Genomic DNA, 19,848 nt, shown 5'->3' with positions numbered 1-19,848 from the left:
TTACTGTCAGCTCGCATACTGCTCAGACTGTTGCTCTTAGTGAGTGGACCAGTCAATGATTCATGGCTTGAGCTTTCACTCAAACCACTCCAGCTGGTCTGGCGAATAAGAGTGGAGTGTGGACGGAGATTACAGTTGGAGTCACCTGTAGTACAAAGAGTTACTGGACGAACAGCGATAACAGGTGTACTACATATTTTGACATAAGCTGTGTCTCAAAGCCTAGCATGCGACCGAGAAAGGCTGCATTTCTTGGACATCACTGAAGCCTGTGCCATTTTGTAGTGTCCTTCAAATACAATCGTGAAAAACTGAAGGACTCAACTAGTATAACCATCGAGACCTTCACTTGTGCAATGCAACACCATTTGGAAAAAGAGGAGAAACAGCTGTGAATAGGGAGATGCTGCGACATCAGCATTTAATTTACTTTAATTTAATTTAATTTAAGTTCTAATCGTGCTGCATTGCTTACATCAGTAAGCTGTGATGTGTCAGTACGGACTTCAAATATGCATGAGCAAGCACTAGAGATGAGTCTTCATATACCAGAGCTAGCAAGAACTTTCCTCCCTTGGCTGCACTCTTCAGTTTGAGACACAACTATAATTTAGCATACATAATTTAGCATGCAAACCTTGTCTGGAGCTAACAGAGTCACTCTTTTGTCTGTGTTTTATTGGCTGCCTGAAGTGTGCCACAGCCAACAGAACATTGCGAAGCTTGGCCCAGCGAAGACGACCTCCCTGATTGGTGGATGGCCACTTACTCTCCAGCACAGCCTGCAAATGCAAGGCAGTGCATAAGTAAATGAGACAATGTGGTAGAGAAAACACACACACACACACACACACACACACACACACACACACACACACACACACACACACAGGTCATAAATTTTATTATGTATTTTACACTTTCACCTCAAACGTATTTAATCATTTACATCACTTGCAGAGTTTAAGCATCACTGGGATTTCAGTGGTATTCTTCTCTTTTAGGCACATACCTTATTGTAGTATCCATATGTGATGGTGTTAGGAGTGATTCCAGCTTTCTTCATCTCCAGCAGAACCCTGACAGCAAGCACAGGCTGTCCGTACTGCCCACACAGCTGCATCAGGATCCGATAACACACCTACAACACAACCAGCACTGCATGAGGCCAAGCAAAACTAACATCATATTTCACTCTATAGTTCTAGCATGCTGAGCCAGATTACTGTTTGGCTCTGCAGATTTGTTTGCAGAAGAAACTACAGTTACTATCATAACGGAGCCCTATGGAAACTGGGAAGAAAGCTGGGAAAGAAAAATCAGCATTTATAATGCAGAACCATGTTCTAAGTTAACATACTCCTTCTGTCTGTGAAAAATATTTAACAAAAAAAAGGTTATAGTGACAGTCAATGTTGTTAATATTAAACTGTAAAAGGATAGGTCTTGACGCTGTAAAACAACTACACAACTGTGGAGTGTAGGAAATTAAACAGGCAGGTTTGTGCACTCTATTGTGACTTTCCCTGAGACACAACAGAGAGATCTAGCGGACTATGTGGTTCGTCTATTAGCAGAATGAGGTCTCACCTCGTCCGGCAGCACCACTTTGCGTGTCTCCATATGCTTGAGCACCTCATAGGCCGTGTGCAGGGCGCGTACCTTGTTGCTCTCGGCCCGCACAAATGTGGGCAAGTAAATGAACCACAGGCCATAACAGTGGCCCAGTAGGCACTTGGACCACATGTCTGGTACTGAGGAGTACTTTTGAGCCCGCTTTTGCGCAAGCTTGATTTCCTGTACAGCAACAGAAAACATGGAAATTATACTCGGTTATCGTAGTAGAAAGCAGGCTATGTGACTAAATTAAAGTGCACACGCATGCAAAACCCTACTGAGAAAAAGGGAAGTGCAAGTTAATACATGGTTAAACTAGCCACATGTAAAATCTAAGTAGGCAGCAATTGCAAATCTATTTTTTGTCATTCGCCATGAGCAGCATGTTTCTAGAAGCTTGTATAAAATATACTACTTTTCAGTCATGACTAAGGACAAACATATCATGGAAACTTTCAGCTTTGCTGGATGTGCTGCACCACTTTTGGTATAAAACTGCCATTAGCTTTAAAAGCACATTCAAAATCTTGAGAAAAGAGAAGCCAACTTAACATATTAGAGCAGCTTTAAATCATATTATAAAATAGTTATTCTACATAACTAGTCCAAATTAACAAAACTCCGTAACATTATGCATATATCAAAAATGAAGTGACTGCACAGCAGCATTTTAAAGTAACTAGCAGCCAAAACATCAGATCGGCCAATCAAATTTGATCTTATGTTAGTGTTAAAGACACTATAAAATGGTCATTTCAATACAAATAGGCCAAAAAAACAAAACGCATCAGTTTAGAGTGTCCTTATTCATGTACTAATAATGAAAGCATTTTATTGCAGCATTAACTGGCAGCCTAGAATATCTTCTCTAAATATTTTATTAACTTTCAAGCTTAAATCTTTCATGCAAATGTTGGGGATTTTCGAGACCTTTCTGAAATAATCAATAATTGCATGCAACGTACAGAAGAATATTTAATGTCAGTTTCGCTTCAGACCCCTTCCCTGAGCGGATGAATCTGATGATTGCAAGCATGTTAAAAAGAGAACTTAGTCCAAACTTGGTGAAAAGGGATGTAAGTTATGTCATAGCTTCATCAATATAATGATGATTTGTCTTTGAGACCTAAACATCAAGCCTGACCTTCTTTGTGAACCTGTACGTGTGATGTTAATACACAAGCACAGTACACAGTACAGAGTGCAGGTTTAACACCCTGTCAGTGTGCACATAAACTGGACCAAGACATTCTTAGTTTCAGTATTTAGTAAACACTCTTATACAGAGCAAATTGATGGGAGGATGCAGATTTAGTTAATTATTGATATAGCAGTGGCGTTTCTGCCTGGATTGAGGAAATAATTGGTGGAGGGTTTGGATCAGATCTTACTGGTGACATGTACCTGTTTAGTGCGACGAGGGGCAGGGCTGTTCGGGGCACTTCCCTTAGCTGGGGTGCGGAGCTGGTCTTGCGGCCGGTCGAACAACTCAGGCTGCAGGATAGGAAATGTCTCATAGCTACACACACAGACACAGGTAAGCTTAATGACATTGCACACAGTTTAAAACAACTCAAGACAAACTCCAGATGGCATCGGTAACAGTTGGTGTATGTGTGTAGCAGGGGTCACCTGTAGAGTGCAGGACACTCTGAGCCGTCAGGTTCCTGAGGTTCCTCTGGTGGCATTATAAACACTGTGTGCTCTCCACTGTGAGCCTCATCAAGATCTATCAGCCTCACCTCCTCTGGCTTCTCCACATCCACCTACAGAGAGAAAGAGAGAGAAAGAGAGAGAAAGAGAGAGAGAGAGTGAGAGAGTGAGAGAGAGAGAGAGAGAGAGAGAGAGAGAGAGAGAGAGAGAGCAGGAAAGAGAACAGAGGGAGGAACAGAGGGAGAGTAAATAAAAAAGACAGAGAGTGTGCTCTATTAGCTCTGCTTTCCAAAAATGTTTACGGAAAAAGAGTAGAAAAACTTCCTTCAAGAAAAAATACACATCAGAAAAATAATATTACTCTGACCTTCTGAACACACTCGTCAAAGAACTCCAGGCATGCGTGTCTGTCACTGACGAAGGAGCACTCCTCTATGAACTGCGTGAACATCTGAGTCCTGGTGAGCTGAGAGTAAAACTTCTGCTGTGTCCGCTCTCGTGACTTCAGGAAACCTTATCACAATAGAAGCATCAAAAATTTACATAGGAATATTAGTGTGATTCATTCCTCTAAATAGCTTCTTATCCTAGACAGGAGAAACAACATATTACAATGTTAATAACACTGCTGAGTGACTATTATATATGATGAATCTTTAAGGCATTTCCACAAGAAAGTCAGCACAAAGTAACTTACTAAATATGCCACTGACAAAATAATTCATAACAATTAACACCATACTGCAATAGCCTTTAGGAATGAGGTGTCAGACTCCAGCCCTTAATGCTACAATGCTGTAATTTAACAAACCACATTCAACATATCAGCTAATTACTAAGCCCTGCATGGGTGTAATTGGGTGTAACAGAGCAGAGTAAACACTAAACTCCACAGAGGTTCTCTCAGAACTGAGTTTGAGATCCTTTTATTAAAGCATCAGTTTAATGACACATCAAGTATATACAATTTTACCTTACCAACTGTAGCTGATCAGCCAAGATTAGCTACATAAGATATTTGGTGTCCAAAGATGGCTACTTTAGTTCGGCAATGAAACTACGAGGGCAATGAAGCTAACAACCGATGTAAGCTTATTTACACCAATTAGGACATTAGTACATACTGAGACATATTTACAGCCAAGTATGTATAAATTATCAAACACTTGCCTCAGACTTGGTTATGAGGTTTATGACACTGTATGACATGCTGTTATCCATAAAAATAAACAAGAGTATGGAAAACAAATTAGGTTTCCAAAGGGCCGTTTTTAGTTACGTCACTCAAGTATGGACTTGTATTTCTTGTTTTACTGTATAAACAGAAATCTAGCTAACCTCCCTTTATTAGAAAAACGGTCAGCGTTCTCTAAACAGTATTCTTCTATACCAGGGGTCGGCAACCTAAATGTTAAGAAGAGCCATTTGTCCTTTCAACAAAAATCTAACCACCTTGAGAGCCACAGCATTTTATGCATCTCAAGTTCATCTTACCATCTTGGCTGTAAATATGCCTCAGTATGTACTAATGTCCTGGTGTAGGCTAAAAATATAAACAAAAATGCAGACTTATTTTGCTCTGTTTTAAGCTTCAGCTCAGCTATAGCTGCCTTTCTCGCATCTCAAGCAGGAAACTTTTCCTCAAAAGTAGAATAGTTTCTTGTAAAATGTCTCGTTAGACTTTTTACGAGTCTGAAGTCAGCTTCTCATTCGCCCAATACTTTTTCCCCGTTCTCCGAATGATCCACGTTCGTCTTAGATCTTTCTCTTTGCCTTTTTGTTAGCTACTAGCTAGATGAGACTGTTGCCTGCGTTGCTATGTGACCAGTAGTCTGCGTCTCAAGCTTCAAAGCTGGTGAATTAGCAGTTATAGGCTACGTTAACTGCAATGTTTAAGCCTATTTATTGTTAAAACTGTGTTAGAACGATCAGCAGAGCTTTATTTTACTGCAAAGGAGGATTATTTTATTTTCAACCAAAAAATCTAATTCTGCTGTAGAGCTGCAACAGGGCAGCAAAAGAGCCGCATGTTGCCGACCCCTGTTTTATACAGAGCCCCTCATGGTGATGCTGTTTTTTTGAGCCCATATCCATTACTACTTCACACATTTTACACACAATACTGGTTTTGAGAATAATCACCCCGGTTAAAGCAGGCTAGCAGTTAACAACAGAAAAATGCAAGTGCAATGGGTAAATCATTTGCTCTGTGCTCATTCCAGAAACTCAATCACAATGATGATAAAAACATGATTAATCATGCAACTCTACCAAATTAAGACAGCCTTTGATTGTAATTTGATTTTTTGCCAAACTAACATTTTAACTGGCTGACACTGATACACAATTGGGAGGTTGAAACCAGCTCTGGAGGTTACCTTGCAAGTTAAAGAGGGAGCTGCAGTCGGTGGTTCTGTCAGAAGGAGCCTGAGTGATAGGCAGGAGGAAGGAGCGGTAGCCTTTCAGCAGGCAGCTCATGAAGCGCAGGAAGGCCTCCTGGATCTCCAGCTCCAGCTGCTTCTGACGCCCATAGATCAAATCATAATCTGTCAGCAAGAACTCCAGAGTTGCCTCCTCTTGACCAGGGGTACAGACTGGGGGTGGGGAATAAGAGTTAGAAGAAAAGAAAGAAAAGTTTAAAGCCATTTGACAATGTGAGTTATCCACCCTGTTCTCTTCTCTCAGATTTGCTACCTGGTGTAATTCACACTGATTTGTGCTACAGATCTATTTTCACACTCACTTTTTTCCAGAGTTTTGTGCAGGTTGGTGAGGGAGTTGAGCAGGATTTTCCCATGTTTCCTGGGTAGAGATCTCCATGACAAGGGCTTCTTATCTTCCGATCTAAAGATGGCCATGTTTGTGTTATTTGATTATGATTGGAAGTTCTTTCACAAGTTGTCCACATTGCTAAACTGAACTGTTGTTGTGATCATTGCTTTTTGCTTGCAACTGCAGTAGCCCTGCTTCTGTGTCATTGTGCCACACTCAGCACCAAACACCTGCAGCACTGAGCACACTGGGCTGTTTGTGTCATCAGTTGCCAGGGCAACAACAGGCAGCAAAACTCACTGGAAAATGGTGTTGGTGTCAAGGTCCACACACACCACATCTGAGGGGGGGTCGTACAAGTCAAAGTAGCTGGAGTGAACGCCCACAATGAAGGGCATGGGGGCACACAGCACATCCGCCAGCCGCAGAGGACACAGCGGGATGTACGGACAGTGCCAACGCAGCGGAAACGTCATCTGAAAGAGTGGGTGAAAGAGGAAGGAGGTGAGAGAGGTAAAGAAACAGAGACATAGAAAAAAGAGCTGTTGACATTGGCAGATGTCAAAATCAGCCAAAACTAAACTACTGAGAGCACTGACTTAAAATAGTAAGTAGCTCCTACTTTGAAAGTGGTGCTCCAAGACGCACGCACAAAAAAGACCACACAAGTTTTACTGCTGCACACACAAAAACTACAAAGGTTGCAAAAAAGTCTTGTTGTTTTGACTTAGAACACTGGGCTACCTTAAAGTCTAAGTCAACTGAACTTCTAATTAACTAGTTAAGTTGAATAATTAAGATGGCCCAGTTACTAGCTTTTCTTAATCAGTGCTAGTTTTGTTTCAACTGTGGTACTCTTTTCAGACTGAATAGAGAGAAAGAGTGAGGAAAGGGGTAGAGGAGGAAAGAAGGAAGGTTTCTGACCGACACCAGGGCCTCGCTGACTGATGTGAGCACGTCCGGCCTCAGGGAGTGCAGCAGCAGCTTGTGCTCTGTGAGTACGGCCAGCAGAAGAGCACATGCATTCTCTGCGCCCAGATTCTGCAGCAGCTTCACAAAGCTGGCCCCACTGCAGCCATACAACAAAACAAAGGGCATGTTTAACTCACAGAAATGTTACTTAACACTACAATAGCTTAAAGTATTTATTGCATAATCATGAGACTGCTGAAAAACAATATCATTGTCAAATCTGTTACAAAGTATCACATGTGAGCATTATAGAGCTTTACTCCATAGCAGGTATTTTCACTAAAGGTGATATAATTGCCAGTCAGTATAGCTTATGATATAATAGTTTATAATGATAACTGCATTCTGCACAGATGACATGTAACACTTAACATTCGGTGATTTCGACACGTTCAATTTGGATGGAAGCCAAAATGTTGCCAACTTGGCAGGCTGGCACCCTTCTTTTGGATAAATTCTTTGCCATTCGGAAAATCTATTTTATAATCTTTCCATGTGGCACAAAGTATGTATGTGTGTAATTCATTAGTTGGAAATGTTCTGTTTGTATAGCCTACAGAGAACAAGAGAATGATAACTTGCACAATATCAGAACAAATTATCACAACATATCCATATCAATTATCGGCTGAAGGCTACTCTTCATCATAATTCAATTCAGTTGTGTTCACTATTTCATTTTTCTGGTGTTTTTGTATTTTCCACTTTGCCTATAAATACAATGAAGGCTGTTTAAAGACCGGATGTATTTTCCAGCTTCAGCTTTTCATAGAGCTTAACAGCATTATATATCTAGTTTCCACACACTTCGACGCTCACCGCAAATCCCTAACCTGTTTGCATATCTTATCATTTCATCTCATCACCTTAGAACATCAACAAGATGCCTCTGTCAAGAAATGTCAACAAATGCCTCTCGTGTTTTTGTTACTATTGGATAATTAATTTAATTAATTAACCTTTACCTATTATGTAATCAAAAGAATTTAAAGGATAATTTACGAGCCACTCATGAAAGAAAACATCATGGACTGTCCAGGCCTTGTGTCCACAATCAGACTATACAAATCCACAGTCAACATCACTTGGGGCTCCAGCCAATTCTAAGTCCAGTCCAGCTTCCTACTAGTCCTGGGACTTGTCATGTTCAGTGAATTCAACTTAAGCTCCACAATTCTCAGCCAGATGGTCGCTGTTCACACAGCTCTAGCAAAGCAGTATGCAGAGACAGAGCTCTGATAAACATCTATGGATCAGCGTCCAAATCTTTTCAGTCTGAACATGAAGCACAGACAAGCAAGGCTGAAGCACAGCCAGGTTTACCTCAGGGGTAAGGGCGAGGACACCGGCTGGCACAGCAGGAGGTTGTCATATGGAGACAGCTGTGAAAAGAAGAAAACATTTAAAACAGTCAGTCTGACCCACCAACAGCTCAGCTGCCCCACCTAATCAAAAAGACACCCACCTTCACCAGACTTTAACTAATTACTTACTCATGAATTAGAGAAGTGAATAATTAATTTGGACTAAACTGAATGGAACAGACAGAAGATTTTGCGATTGGACCCAAATGTATTAAGATCAGTTGTAGTGATTACAGCGATTGTGGCAGTTTTCTGATGATTATATCACACTAGAGCCCTTGTAGAACCCTCTTTTACCCTGTTACTTGACTTTGTGGCCTTTAAGCAGTGACTCCTGTAGAGGAAGTGGGGTAGTTAGTGATATCCACACACATTTATAACTCCAGAAACACAACAAAATCTCTCAGACAGCAAGGACAGCCAAAAAATCTACAGCTAAAAAGCTGCAGCAATCTGATACAGACAACACAATGAATATCTTAAACATCATTTGTGAGTGTGCCATGGATAACATACTATATTAAGATGTAGCTCTTAGTTTAGAGATTTACACGCTGATGAATTATATAGTGTATGTCAAAGAGTTCCAGTCTAAATCCTAAATGAAGGAAGGAGTGCACTGGTCTCACCTGCACCAGTATGCGTGGGCGCTGAGGGGAGGGAAAGGGCACGTTGTGCATGAAGCTGGATATATGCCTGCAAAGAGAGCAAAATAAACTTTTGTTAGGCCTCTAATAGACATAAAGACCAGCTGATGTGGCATTGCTCAGTGTGCAGACTGGCATGTGTGTGATAACTATACCTACATTACTCTGCAAAAGTCAGAGGCCACAATTTATTTATTTAATTTATGTCATTTCATGTTATTTATTGTCAAGTACAAGTTAGGTACAAGTTCTTTTTTTTTTGCATCATGGAAAAGAGAAAACATACACAGAAAAAAATACACAGAAGCTTCAACAACTAAATGTAACAGCCAGTTTGGGAATCAATGTGAAAACCACCAAGTGATAAATTATGAGATCCCAGTCTGAATAAGTTACACTTACTTTTCAATAGGCAGCACATGAGGTCCAGAGATGGAGTACCGATAGACGAATGTGAGGAACTTCTGGAAGACGGTGAAGAAAGGCCAGTGTGAAAGCACACACACGCTCTTCTTCACCTGTACTGTACGGTTAGTGATGGGCCGGCGGTCAACTACGCTGACCAATCCCAGTCGCACCCGCTGCCTCTCAGACAGAGCCTCCCGTGGGTATGCCTCATAAAACTGGATAGCAGCTCCATACACCTGAAAGAGAGTAAAAACACAGAGCAGATCAGATAAAATCACATCAGATCAAAGCAGAGAAGACCAGATGAGGGCAAATAAGGTAGTGCAACTGCGAATGAACTTGTAGTGTATTTCCTTAACATTCTACATACTTAACCTTTACATTTGATTTACTTAACGTTTGTATTACACTTATTTATGATACATATTATATTTTATTTTGAACCTTTAGTGCATTTATTTCAGGAGTATGTCTAAGTCATTTTCTACTTTATGCAATCCTGCTATACAGTGCCATGAAAAAGTATTCGCCCCTCCTTATGGTTCCATTTTTGAATATCTGCCACACTTAATTGTACAGATCTTCAAATAAAGCCTGAAAACAGAGTGAACACAAAATACAGTTTTGTTACTGCTATTTTATTTATTGAAAGGACAAAAGTGATCTGTACATAACTGGCTCTGTTTGTAATTAAATTGTCCCTACATAATAAACCAATCAACCAAATTTAGTTGATAATTATATACAAATTAAGCTAGACACACCCAGGCTTTATTACTGCCTGCTCAGTCGAATGAAAACTTCACTTAAAAACAAAAGTGCTACATAACGTTCATATGACACATGTGGACATTCAGACAGATTGCAATACAGGAAGCGTTGGGGCGATATTGCCTCTGTTGTTTCATTGGACCAGAAATGAAGAAACTGTTTGTTCCACAGATGGACCTTTAATACGGTGCTGACAAGTGCAACATGAAAAGAAATGGCTGATAGCATAATAGTTCAATTAGCTGATAAATCAAATAATATTTAGCAGATGAACTGATATAAGAAATAATCTCTCATAGAAAACCACATGAGAGAAGAGTGTGGGGACAGGTGAAACAGAGAAACCTTTCTTTTGAGTTCTAGGTAGAGAAGGTGTCAATGCAGGCTGACCTTGTCTCCAGAAGCACTTGTGAGAACAAAAGTGGAAAAGACAGGCAGCTGGTACTTGGTGTTAAGCGGCCAACTCTCCACGGTGACGCCCATAGGTAGGCAGAAGACCGGGACAGAGTCTGGTAGAGGAAACGACTCCAGATCGTCCTCAGGATAGCGGCTGATCAAACCTGAGAATCCAACACACAACCACACAGCTCAACAAAGCATCCACGTGATAACATACTGTCAATGCCTGCCAAAGAGAGGTCAACTGGCCTCAGAAGACTTCCATGGAAAATACAGGTCAAATGAAACCTCATGCAAACCGTTCCTTTTCAGGGCTGTTATCTAGTCTCATTTCTGTCTTTTTCACCTCTGCCCACCTGAGCTCGTGGGTGGTTTGGTTAAAACCACGACCACAGCAGGCAAGGAGGAAGAGGAAGTTTCACTTACCTGCCTCATACACTAGGGCGTTGGCTTTGGCTACAGAACGCTTATAGCAGAGGTACAGCGCTGGGCCCCACTGAAAAACATAGACACACCTTTCACTGTCAACTGTTTTTCAAATGAAAACAAACAAACACAAGAAAGACTAAACCACAGAAAAAGCACAAGCAGGAAGAGGTTCAGAGAAGTAACATGCTAGAAAAGAAGAGCAGAAGAAAACATGAGAAAGAAAGAGAGACAGGCAGATAAAGAGAGAGTTAGAGAAAGAGAAGAAAGAGTGAAAGAAATAGTGAAAGAATGAAAGAGTGAAGAACAAAAACACAAACTGAAAATGTAGAATAAATGAACAAATGAATGAATGAATGAATGAATGAATACAGGAGGCAGAACAGTCTAGAAAAATCAGGTAAGACAGGAGAGTAAGCAGGAATAAGTAAGGAACAGAATGAGTGAGAAAGAGAGAGAGAAAGAACGAAAGAAAGAAAGAAAGAAAGAAAGAAAGAAAGAAAGAAAGAAAAGGGGAGAACACAATCTAAAAAACAAGATAGGGAGAACAGAAGAAAAAGTGAGAAAAAGTAATGAAAACAAAAAGAAAATGAGAAAGGGGAAAACAAAACAAAGAAAGATAAAATGCAAGCAATCAATCACAACAGCAAGTAAGAACGAAAAAAAGAACTGTTAGGGAAAACAAGCAAGAAAGTGACTGAGTGCGCGAGTGAGCAAGAGTGAATGACTGAACGAGCAGTACCATGCCAGTGTTGAGGTTCTTATCCACTCTGCAGAAGGTGTGTAGGGCCACCTCGCCCTTGCTGGGCATCAGCAGAGAGATGTCGGTGACGCCCAGTGTATTGAGGGCCTGCGAGTCGGGGGCTCGACGGTACATGAGGAAGGTCCGGTGGGTGGTGGGTCCTCCTGAGCTCAGGCTGGCTGAACGGCTGTACGGTGTCGTCTCCATCACCTGCCAACCCTGCTTCACCGGCTCTTTACCCTCATACAGAACACTGTACAGGACAGGGAAGCACTTTTATTACAGAACTCTATACACTTCGCAGAATCAATCTCATAATGTAAGATTTAAATGAAGATCATTGAACCATGTGTTTAAGAGTGCTTTCAAATGGGAATGCACTAGTATGAGAATGCCAATGCCAATACATCAACATGTTCAAAGCGCAGAAATTGGGACTAGATACACTTGGATTAAATATCAGTCGTAAATTTCAGTCAGATCTAATCATCTGTTTGATGCCCATAGTTTTTTAAGCAATCATCTACTGGTACTAATATGATGCAGACATCATAGTGCATTCCCTTCTTTCAAATGAAGTAAATTTAGGGGCATTGCTATTCAACCAATTGCAACAGCAATTACAATGCCTATACGCAACAACTGCAAAGATTTTGGATGTCTTTTGAGTATATAGGTATCTGAACTCATCTTTGTATACATTTTCTTAATCGGGCATACAAAATAAGGTCTGTGCAGTTTGGGATGGTTTGTTTTGTTTTTAGATTTTTAAATCCATTTTTTGCAACTGAGAACTACAGAGAATGTCTAGACAAACAGCTGATAGTCCGTTTCACATTAAAGCAAAATGGAAACATGCGAATGAAGCTGTATATCGTTGCGGTCGAAGAAATCAAATGAACTCAATGTTAAAGTTCCTGCATGTTTTATGGTGTCATCATAATACAAAATATTTTCTCATTAGGACAATAGTATTTGTTTGAAAATGCAGATATGCTAATAGCAAAAACTGTTTAAAAGCTTTTCCCCTAATACTGATATTGTGAGGTGTTTGTGTGTGGGAGTATCTGAGTGAAGGGCCTTCTGTCTCCTACCCCAGCTCTAGAATGGGTGGTTTGTCGTAGCCTCTGCGGTAGCACAAGAACATGTGTGGGTTGTTGATGAGGCCGGCACTGAGTTCGGCCGAGTGGCCGCCCTGCGTCTTCTCAATGCATGTGAAGCCTTCGGGCACCTCCTCGCCGAGGCCGCGGGCGATGACGGCCAGGTCAGTGACGGGCTCCGCGGCACGCCCACCTCTCTGCTGACACTCTTCATCTGGAGCAGAGTCACCCGCCAGCCCCGCCACCACGAAATAATCCACCAACTGAGGACATCTCTCCTCAGTCATACCGTCTATCTACCCACCACTGAGAGAGAGAGAGAGAGAGAGAGAGAGAGAAGCAAACTGAATTAAATTGTAATCTAGATGAACCACTACAAGATCAGACTTACAGCCAAAAATTAAGGGCGTAACAATTTCAATAAAGTATTAAAAAAAATCTAATTGATAAACATTGGAAACACACACACACACACACACGCACACACACACACATTTTCTAAGCTGCTTATCCTTCGCAGGGGAGCTGGAGCCTATCCCAGCAGTCATGGCAGGAAACACCCTGGACAGGTCAACATTCAAAACAGTGTATCGAAAGTTAAAACTGCGTCTTGCTGTTGTCTTTAAAGGCAAAAAATCAAATTTACGCAACTGTTCACTCACCCCAGATGTAGCTGATCAGCCAAGGCATGCTTTGTGACCAATTTACGCTTCTTTAGTTTAGCACTGGAGCTACAATTCTAATGTTGCTAACAAACATAAGAGATCACCCAGAACGTTTCAGTAAATACATCTCTAAAACTTCTCTCATCCCACTCAAAGCACATCCAGGTCTTCATTAAGGTTGTGCAGACCAGTCGTGTGGTTTAGGACACAGTATGACTTACTGTGAAATATAAAATTTAACAAAACTTCATGTACCCAAATGCTGTGAGCAACCACTTCAGACAACATGGTTTGTTAGCAATGTTAGCCTCAAAGCTCCAGCACTAGACTAAAGAAGCAAAATTTGGACACCAGGCATGGCTGATTGACAACATCTGCGGTAAATGGAAAAATCGCTTGATTTTTCACGAAACCATTCCTTTAATAAATACTGTATGAGGTACAGCATTTCCACTTACTGACAAAATCAATGCGTGATTAAAGCAAAGTGGAGAGTAAAAATAGTGCTGCTGGTGTGTCAGTATACCAGTAAAAAGCTTGTTACATAATCCTCTATTAGCATGTGTATGTGCATGTGCTGGAATAAAAGCAAAACAGTCAGCTGTTTCTCAGTCTTGTTCCCCTCTCTCTGACTGATGGCTGCCGGCTGGCCTGAAGTTCATCCTGCACGCTTCCTACAATCCATACACGTATCCTGTTATGCAGCCAATGAGCCTGTAATTGCCAACCATTTTCTGCCATTTACTCAAATGAATCCTGTCACGTTCCAGGGCAAAGACAGATCTGAGGTTATTAATGTAGTGTACAATACGCCTACAGTGTGACTCTTCACTAAGCTAAACCAAAGGTACTAACAGACACAGGATCACAACAGCACACTCTTCTCTGCATTATAACAGTGAACAGTGTTTAAAGTTTGGCAAGATCAAACGTATGTACATTTTTTTTTTTCACAACTACTTTGAAATAAAATTACTCTTTTGTTCATTGCTCAAATTCATCCAGGTTAGTTAGTGTTGCTACTTTGCTTGCTGCAAATTATTACAGTCAGTAATTTGTCTTCCTGATTTACGACACTCCAGTGTTTCTCAACCAGTGTGTTTTGAGTTGTTGTTCTGCTAAAAGACCACCAGTCCTGAGAAGACTGCACGTGCTTGCTGCTTAAAAGCTTTCCCTTAACATGATGCTACCACCAAAAGATTTTACAGTGGGGAGGGTATTAACTGGCGTTGTCCATTTGTACTGCACATACTGCTTAGTATTCAAGCAAAAAATGTTAGTCTGATCAGTCCATAAGACTTTCTGCCACATCTCTGCAAATTCATTCTGCAAATTCTTTTAGGTTAAGGACATGTTTTGGTTGGGCTGAAATGAGCTCTGAGGTATATTCAGTCCATTTGAGATTGCATAGCCTTCCCCAGATTTGTGCTTCCCTTTTTTCACTTAATTTTTGTTTGTTCTAAAGGTGAGCTCTACCACACGATCGGACCTCACAAAGAGACCTTCAAGAATTATTTAGAAACAGCTCATCTACCAGTTTCTTGCACAGATGCTGACCATTAACAAACTAAGTAAGTGGTAAGTTAAATACACTAAAAAGTTATGCTTATAATTCCAAAGGATTTGAAAACATGAATCCTTTTTAAAATCTAACAAATATGAGGTCAAATGTTTTGGTCTTTTTCTTTTGATTTGATATGATGTAAATTGTTTTGTAAAAAGATAATATTCTGCATTTTTATTTTGTAAACGTACAATCTGCAACAGTAAAATATGAAATCAGTTTCTATGACTGAGGAATGCAAGTTGTTAGTGACATTAGGATCATAGTTCCAGTGAACAACTACACTGGCAATAAACTGTGTCAATCTGATTTTTCCCCTCAAACCACTGCTTTACGTCAGACAGGAAGCTAACCTGCTTTCTACTGACAAGAACTCCTTAACTTACTGACTCACACACTCATGCACACTGTAACCAGCATCCTTCTAACGACACGGACACATGAATGAGGGAATCTGTGTCACAGAAGAGATTTGTAAGCAAAACAGCATCACAGCCACACCTTAAAAAAGAAATATTTTCTGGCAACACTTGATTAATATTGGGTGAATCAGAGGTCCATGTGAGAAAAGTGGTAAAGCACAATGTGACAAATGAGGCAAAAGAGAAGAGCTACATCAGACACACAGCCTCTGTTCAGCTGTTTCTTTCAAGAAAGAAAACAACACGCATGTGTTTGTTTACTACAATAAAGTCACATTTTATTACACGGTTGACTTAACTGTAAAGAATAAAGTTTGGACAGTTTGTCTAAGTCATTACTGAATCACTGAGCATTACAGGTTCAGCAGAGTGAGCAAACTGAAACAAACTTCTTGCAAGTATGAATAAAAGGTTTCACACAGATGCTACTTCCTGTCAAGACCAGACAGCTAGCACAACCGAACACCAGAACTACATATGATCTTAAACAGTATTAGAATTTAATGGGTATGGGTATGACGCACAGCAGCTTAGGTGAGTGAACTGAATAATCAAGTATTCCTTCATTACAACCGATTATTACTGGATGGTGAAAAAGACAATCTTGAATGGACTTCAAAAAGTCTGGAGAAATCACAGCTTTCTCCCACCTAAAGCGGACACAGATCATGTTGTTGCTCCTACTTCTCTATTATTTAGGTGAGAGACGTAAGAGAATTCACGCAAGTCAGCCGGCAGAACAGCTCTCTGGAGACTTCTCATGGAACCACAGATAATCCAGGACAGAGCTACTCTGTACTCTGTATGGCATAGTGATATCACTTGATTTCATGCTTATCTTAACCCTAAACTTAACCACAACCACAGCCCTCACCCTAATCCCAGCCCTAATCTGAAGCCTCAATGAGGGGAGGGCAATAAGGCAAAAAATAATGATGCAATAATGCATTACGAGAAGATATTTTTACATGACACCATATCTATATCGAGCTAGTTGGTGTTTCTGAGGTTTGTGAACAAGTAGGAATGGACAAAATACCCCAGCAAAACAGCAGTGGCACATTTAATCAAGAAAAAACTGCACTTTTATAATAAAAGGACAATCATTTTTTTAATCTATATTCAATGTGATAAGGAACAGAACAAAAAGCCAAACAACTGGTATTTACAGATGACACAATCCATCTTTCTTTTCCAAGACAGATACTGAAAGTATCAGCTGATACCAATCCTAATCCAGTCTTTTTTTTTCTAAATTATAAACTACTTCGCTTTAAAATGAGCCATTTTTTATTGGAGCACTTCACTTAAGATGAGCATCTACAAGTACAAGGCTGTAATGCTCATACTATCCAAACACTCTACTACAACACAGGAGGAAAGTTATTCATTTAGTTAGTTATTTATTTAGTTATTTATTATTTATTATTTATAAGGTTACAAATGCACAAAAATAAATAAAATGCAGAGATTCCAGAGCATGGAAGTCCAGCATTTGCTTAATATTCTGCTCCTCCAAAGTACAATAAATACATCAACAAATATCAGTCAAATGTAAACATCTGTCCTCTTGTGATTTTTAGAGCAGTTATCTGCCAATATGTACATGATTCTGATATCATGGTGCATCACTAACAGATACCTGGTACCAGATCAGTGCCAACCCTACTGGTAATAAATAAATAAGAATAAATCAATTTGTCTTTATGATAATTACACTTATTCAGTGTTCTAAATTACTGACGATATCCGCTATGAACTGAGAAAAGCATATCATGCAAATTATCATAATAATCATAACATATTCCCTAACGTACAACCTACCACTACTCCCGATCTAAATTACTTTAACCTCTTAAATTCCCAGGCTTATTGCATGCTAAAGCTTATTATTCAGTAACTACATGAAAAGCAATGCAAAGTGACTTAGTTTTTCTTTACCAGACTGAGGAATGGAAGCCTTAGCCCTGCTGGTGGACTTGGCCCATTTAAGAGATTAAAGAACTGTAAAATACAAGCCACTAAAATAAGGGCTGTGAAGGTGGTGATCAATGGAAGTGATGGTTGCATGATTAGTTACAGTGTAAACTTCAGCACTGCTGGAATATTCATGTTGCACTGCACTCTCAACTCAACATCTACACTACGTTGCCCAACTTCCCTTCTCATTAGAACAGAATGGTTGCATGGCAACAAGCTGAGAACCAGAGCATGTGAGTGTATGAGAGCGTGCCTGCGTGTGTGTGCGGCTCAGAGCCGCTGCAGGCAGGAACAGAGATGACATAATTAGAGGACCTGCGATAACAAAAGCAAGAGAGGATCCTACAATGAGGCCACAGACAGATAAACTTTCACACAGCATGTGCAGACAGAAGAACAGACTCTAAACCACTATGAGCCAAAGTTAAGGACCGTACTACTCCAGGCTAGTAGAGTCTAAATTTAAAGCACTCTAGAAGTGCTGATTTCTCCATAATGAGCGGATGAACTACGTACATATTTGCAATATTGGCAAGAACATTTTCAGTTTCTCTCATTTGCTTAAAAATCATCTCTCAATCTCAGCTTCAGAACAGCTGAATCAAATCTCAAAGCACATTCTCATTCTACAAATAAACACATTTTACCTCTGACAGCACCCAAAATTCTTTGCACAGGTTTCAAGAACAAATAAGCTACTACAACAATGGTCTAAAAACATCTAAAACCTATAGCAGAATGATCAATTATAAACAAGAAACAAGGTCTAGAATCGTTCCTATAAAATGAAAAAAACAAAACACATGTAACATGTATGCACGCCTCACTTAAAAAGCTTTATTGGCACTTACTCTGATTATGCACAGATCTGTTTAATCAGCGCAGCTGCATTTCTAGAACAATCTCTTTGTTATGTTGGGTATAACAAATGTGGTATTAATAGAGGATATCACATCACCTAATGTATTTAAAAGTTCGGTTATGTTCACATGTGCGAATACTGATATGTTGCTATGGCTTGCATGAAGTAAGCCAATTAATAGTGTACTGGTAGTAAATCAATTGTGATCATCACTGGGGCTGTTATTTTGATAACTTGGTTAACCACCAGGCACAGGCCTACTTACCAGTTTCTAAAAAAAAAAATACTAGATCTATATCGGCTGATACTCCAGGTTTAGATATTTGTATCAGTACTGGAAAATAAAAAGTGATTGTGTCATTTCTGTAGTTATGAGGGCAGGTTTGACGGAGAAACATTAATCTAACCTGCAAACAGCCGAGTGACCAAAAATGACCCAGTAATAAGTAAAACTTCATGTGTCTGCACAGGGTTAACAGAAAGGCTGAGAGAGCACACAAAGGTGGGGAAAGTAACACACAGGAAACCAGGAGTAGCACAGCACACACCCACGACTGCTAAAAGACTGCATCTGTAAACCCACACGCTACACAGTTCATCATGTGGGATGAGACGACTTCTGATATGAGGTTCTCTCTTTGCAAACTAGCCTTTATACTGAATTATCTCTAAGTAAAAGGTCATATCCCTCTCCTTTCCTCTTGTACATTCTTTGTTAGCCTTTCACTGCGTCTCCAGTGTGTTTTTAACAACTGACTGTGCCTGAGAGACGAATTCTTCCACTTGGAGCTGCAGGTGTGAGGAGCTGATAAGAGCTAATCATAAGACAGCCACAACAGAGCTCTCAATGTTCAGGTCCTTCAGATATTATTGAGTCCAAACACATACACAGCATGTGGAAGAGGGGCTTCTGCTTTTATGCTACACATGCTTGTGCATCCCTGAACACCCCCAATGCATTTTGCTGTCAGTTATCATTCATGCTAACCAGAACCAGGCAATCTAAACCACTGAACAGCTTTTCGCATCTATGTTCCACAACACACTAGGAGTGTGACAATGTGTCATGACTATGATATAGCAACACAAAACTGTAACAATGTGTATCACAGGGATGTGGAAATTCATTGTGGAGAATGAATTATGACTAATCTAATGCAACTGCACTGTTTGAAGACGAAAGTTGGAAACGATCAGTAATAATCAACAGCTCACTGCAGCACACCTCCAGCATTCCAGGTCTAGTGTTAAAAGTTCTACAACGATATGACTATAGTCTTCATTTTGCTTCATTTAAATTTTGTTAAAATATCGAGAGAATATCAAATATTGAACCCAGTACTGTGAACTGAATTATTCAATGAAGTGTGTGAGTGAGAAGAACCTTTTTACAGCCTCTTAGAGGCCACTGAGCTGGGAAATCGACTTGTTGGATAGTTTTATTAATATAATCAAATAGAAATAGCTTAATAAAAACATCATTA

The 19,848-nt window shown here is 40.1% G+C and overlaps 1 protein-coding gene across 1 annotated transcript in view; it reads right to left on the bottom strand.

The window, feature by feature from the left end:
• The window catches only part of LOC118816690 (DENN domain-containing protein 4B-like), a 39,254-nt gene that overhangs the window by 9,697 nt on the left and 9,709 nt on the right, over positions 1–19,848 (bottom strand). Inside the window, exons 2-19 of the mRNA XM_036583223.1 lie at positions 12,866–13,177; positions 11,772–12,024; positions 11,030–11,099; positions 10,595–10,764; positions 9,428–9,669; positions 9,008–9,074; positions 8,338–8,396; positions 6,967–7,111; positions 6,343–6,518; positions 6,014–6,114; positions 5,649–5,864; positions 3,638–3,783; positions 3,250–3,383; positions 3,022–3,136; positions 1,591–1,797; positions 1,013–1,141; positions 638–782; positions 5–145 (exon numbers count right to left, since the gene is read on the bottom strand). Of these exons, the coding sequence (XP_036439116.1) occupies positions 5–145; positions 638–782; positions 1,013–1,141; positions 1,591–1,797; positions 3,022–3,136; positions 3,250–3,383; positions 3,638–3,783; positions 5,649–5,864; positions 6,014–6,114; positions 6,343–6,518; positions 6,967–7,111; positions 8,338–8,396; positions 9,008–9,074; positions 9,428–9,669; positions 10,595–10,764; positions 11,030–11,099; positions 11,772–12,024; positions 12,866–13,158 (2,809 nt within the window). The 5' untranslated portion in view covers positions 13,159–13,177. The remainder of the gene's footprint in view (positions 1–4; positions 146–637; positions 783–1,012; positions 1,142–1,590; positions 1,798–3,021; positions 3,137–3,249; positions 3,384–3,637; positions 3,784–5,648; positions 5,865–6,013; positions 6,115–6,342; positions 6,519–6,966; positions 7,112–8,337; positions 8,397–9,007; positions 9,075–9,427; positions 9,670–10,594; positions 10,765–11,029; positions 11,100–11,771; positions 12,025–12,865; positions 13,178–19,848) is intronic.

The sequence above is a fragment of the Colossoma macropomum genome, unplaced genomic scaffold, assembly GCF_904425465.1.
Source record: "Colossoma macropomum unplaced genomic scaffold, Colossoma_macropomum, whole genome shotgun sequence".
Lineage (NCBI taxonomy): Eukaryota > Metazoa > Chordata > Actinopteri > Characiformes > Serrasalmidae > Colossoma > Colossoma macropomum.
The sequence above is the reverse complement of the archived record's forward strand: the minus strand, read 5'-3'. Positions and strand labels throughout refer to the sequence as shown.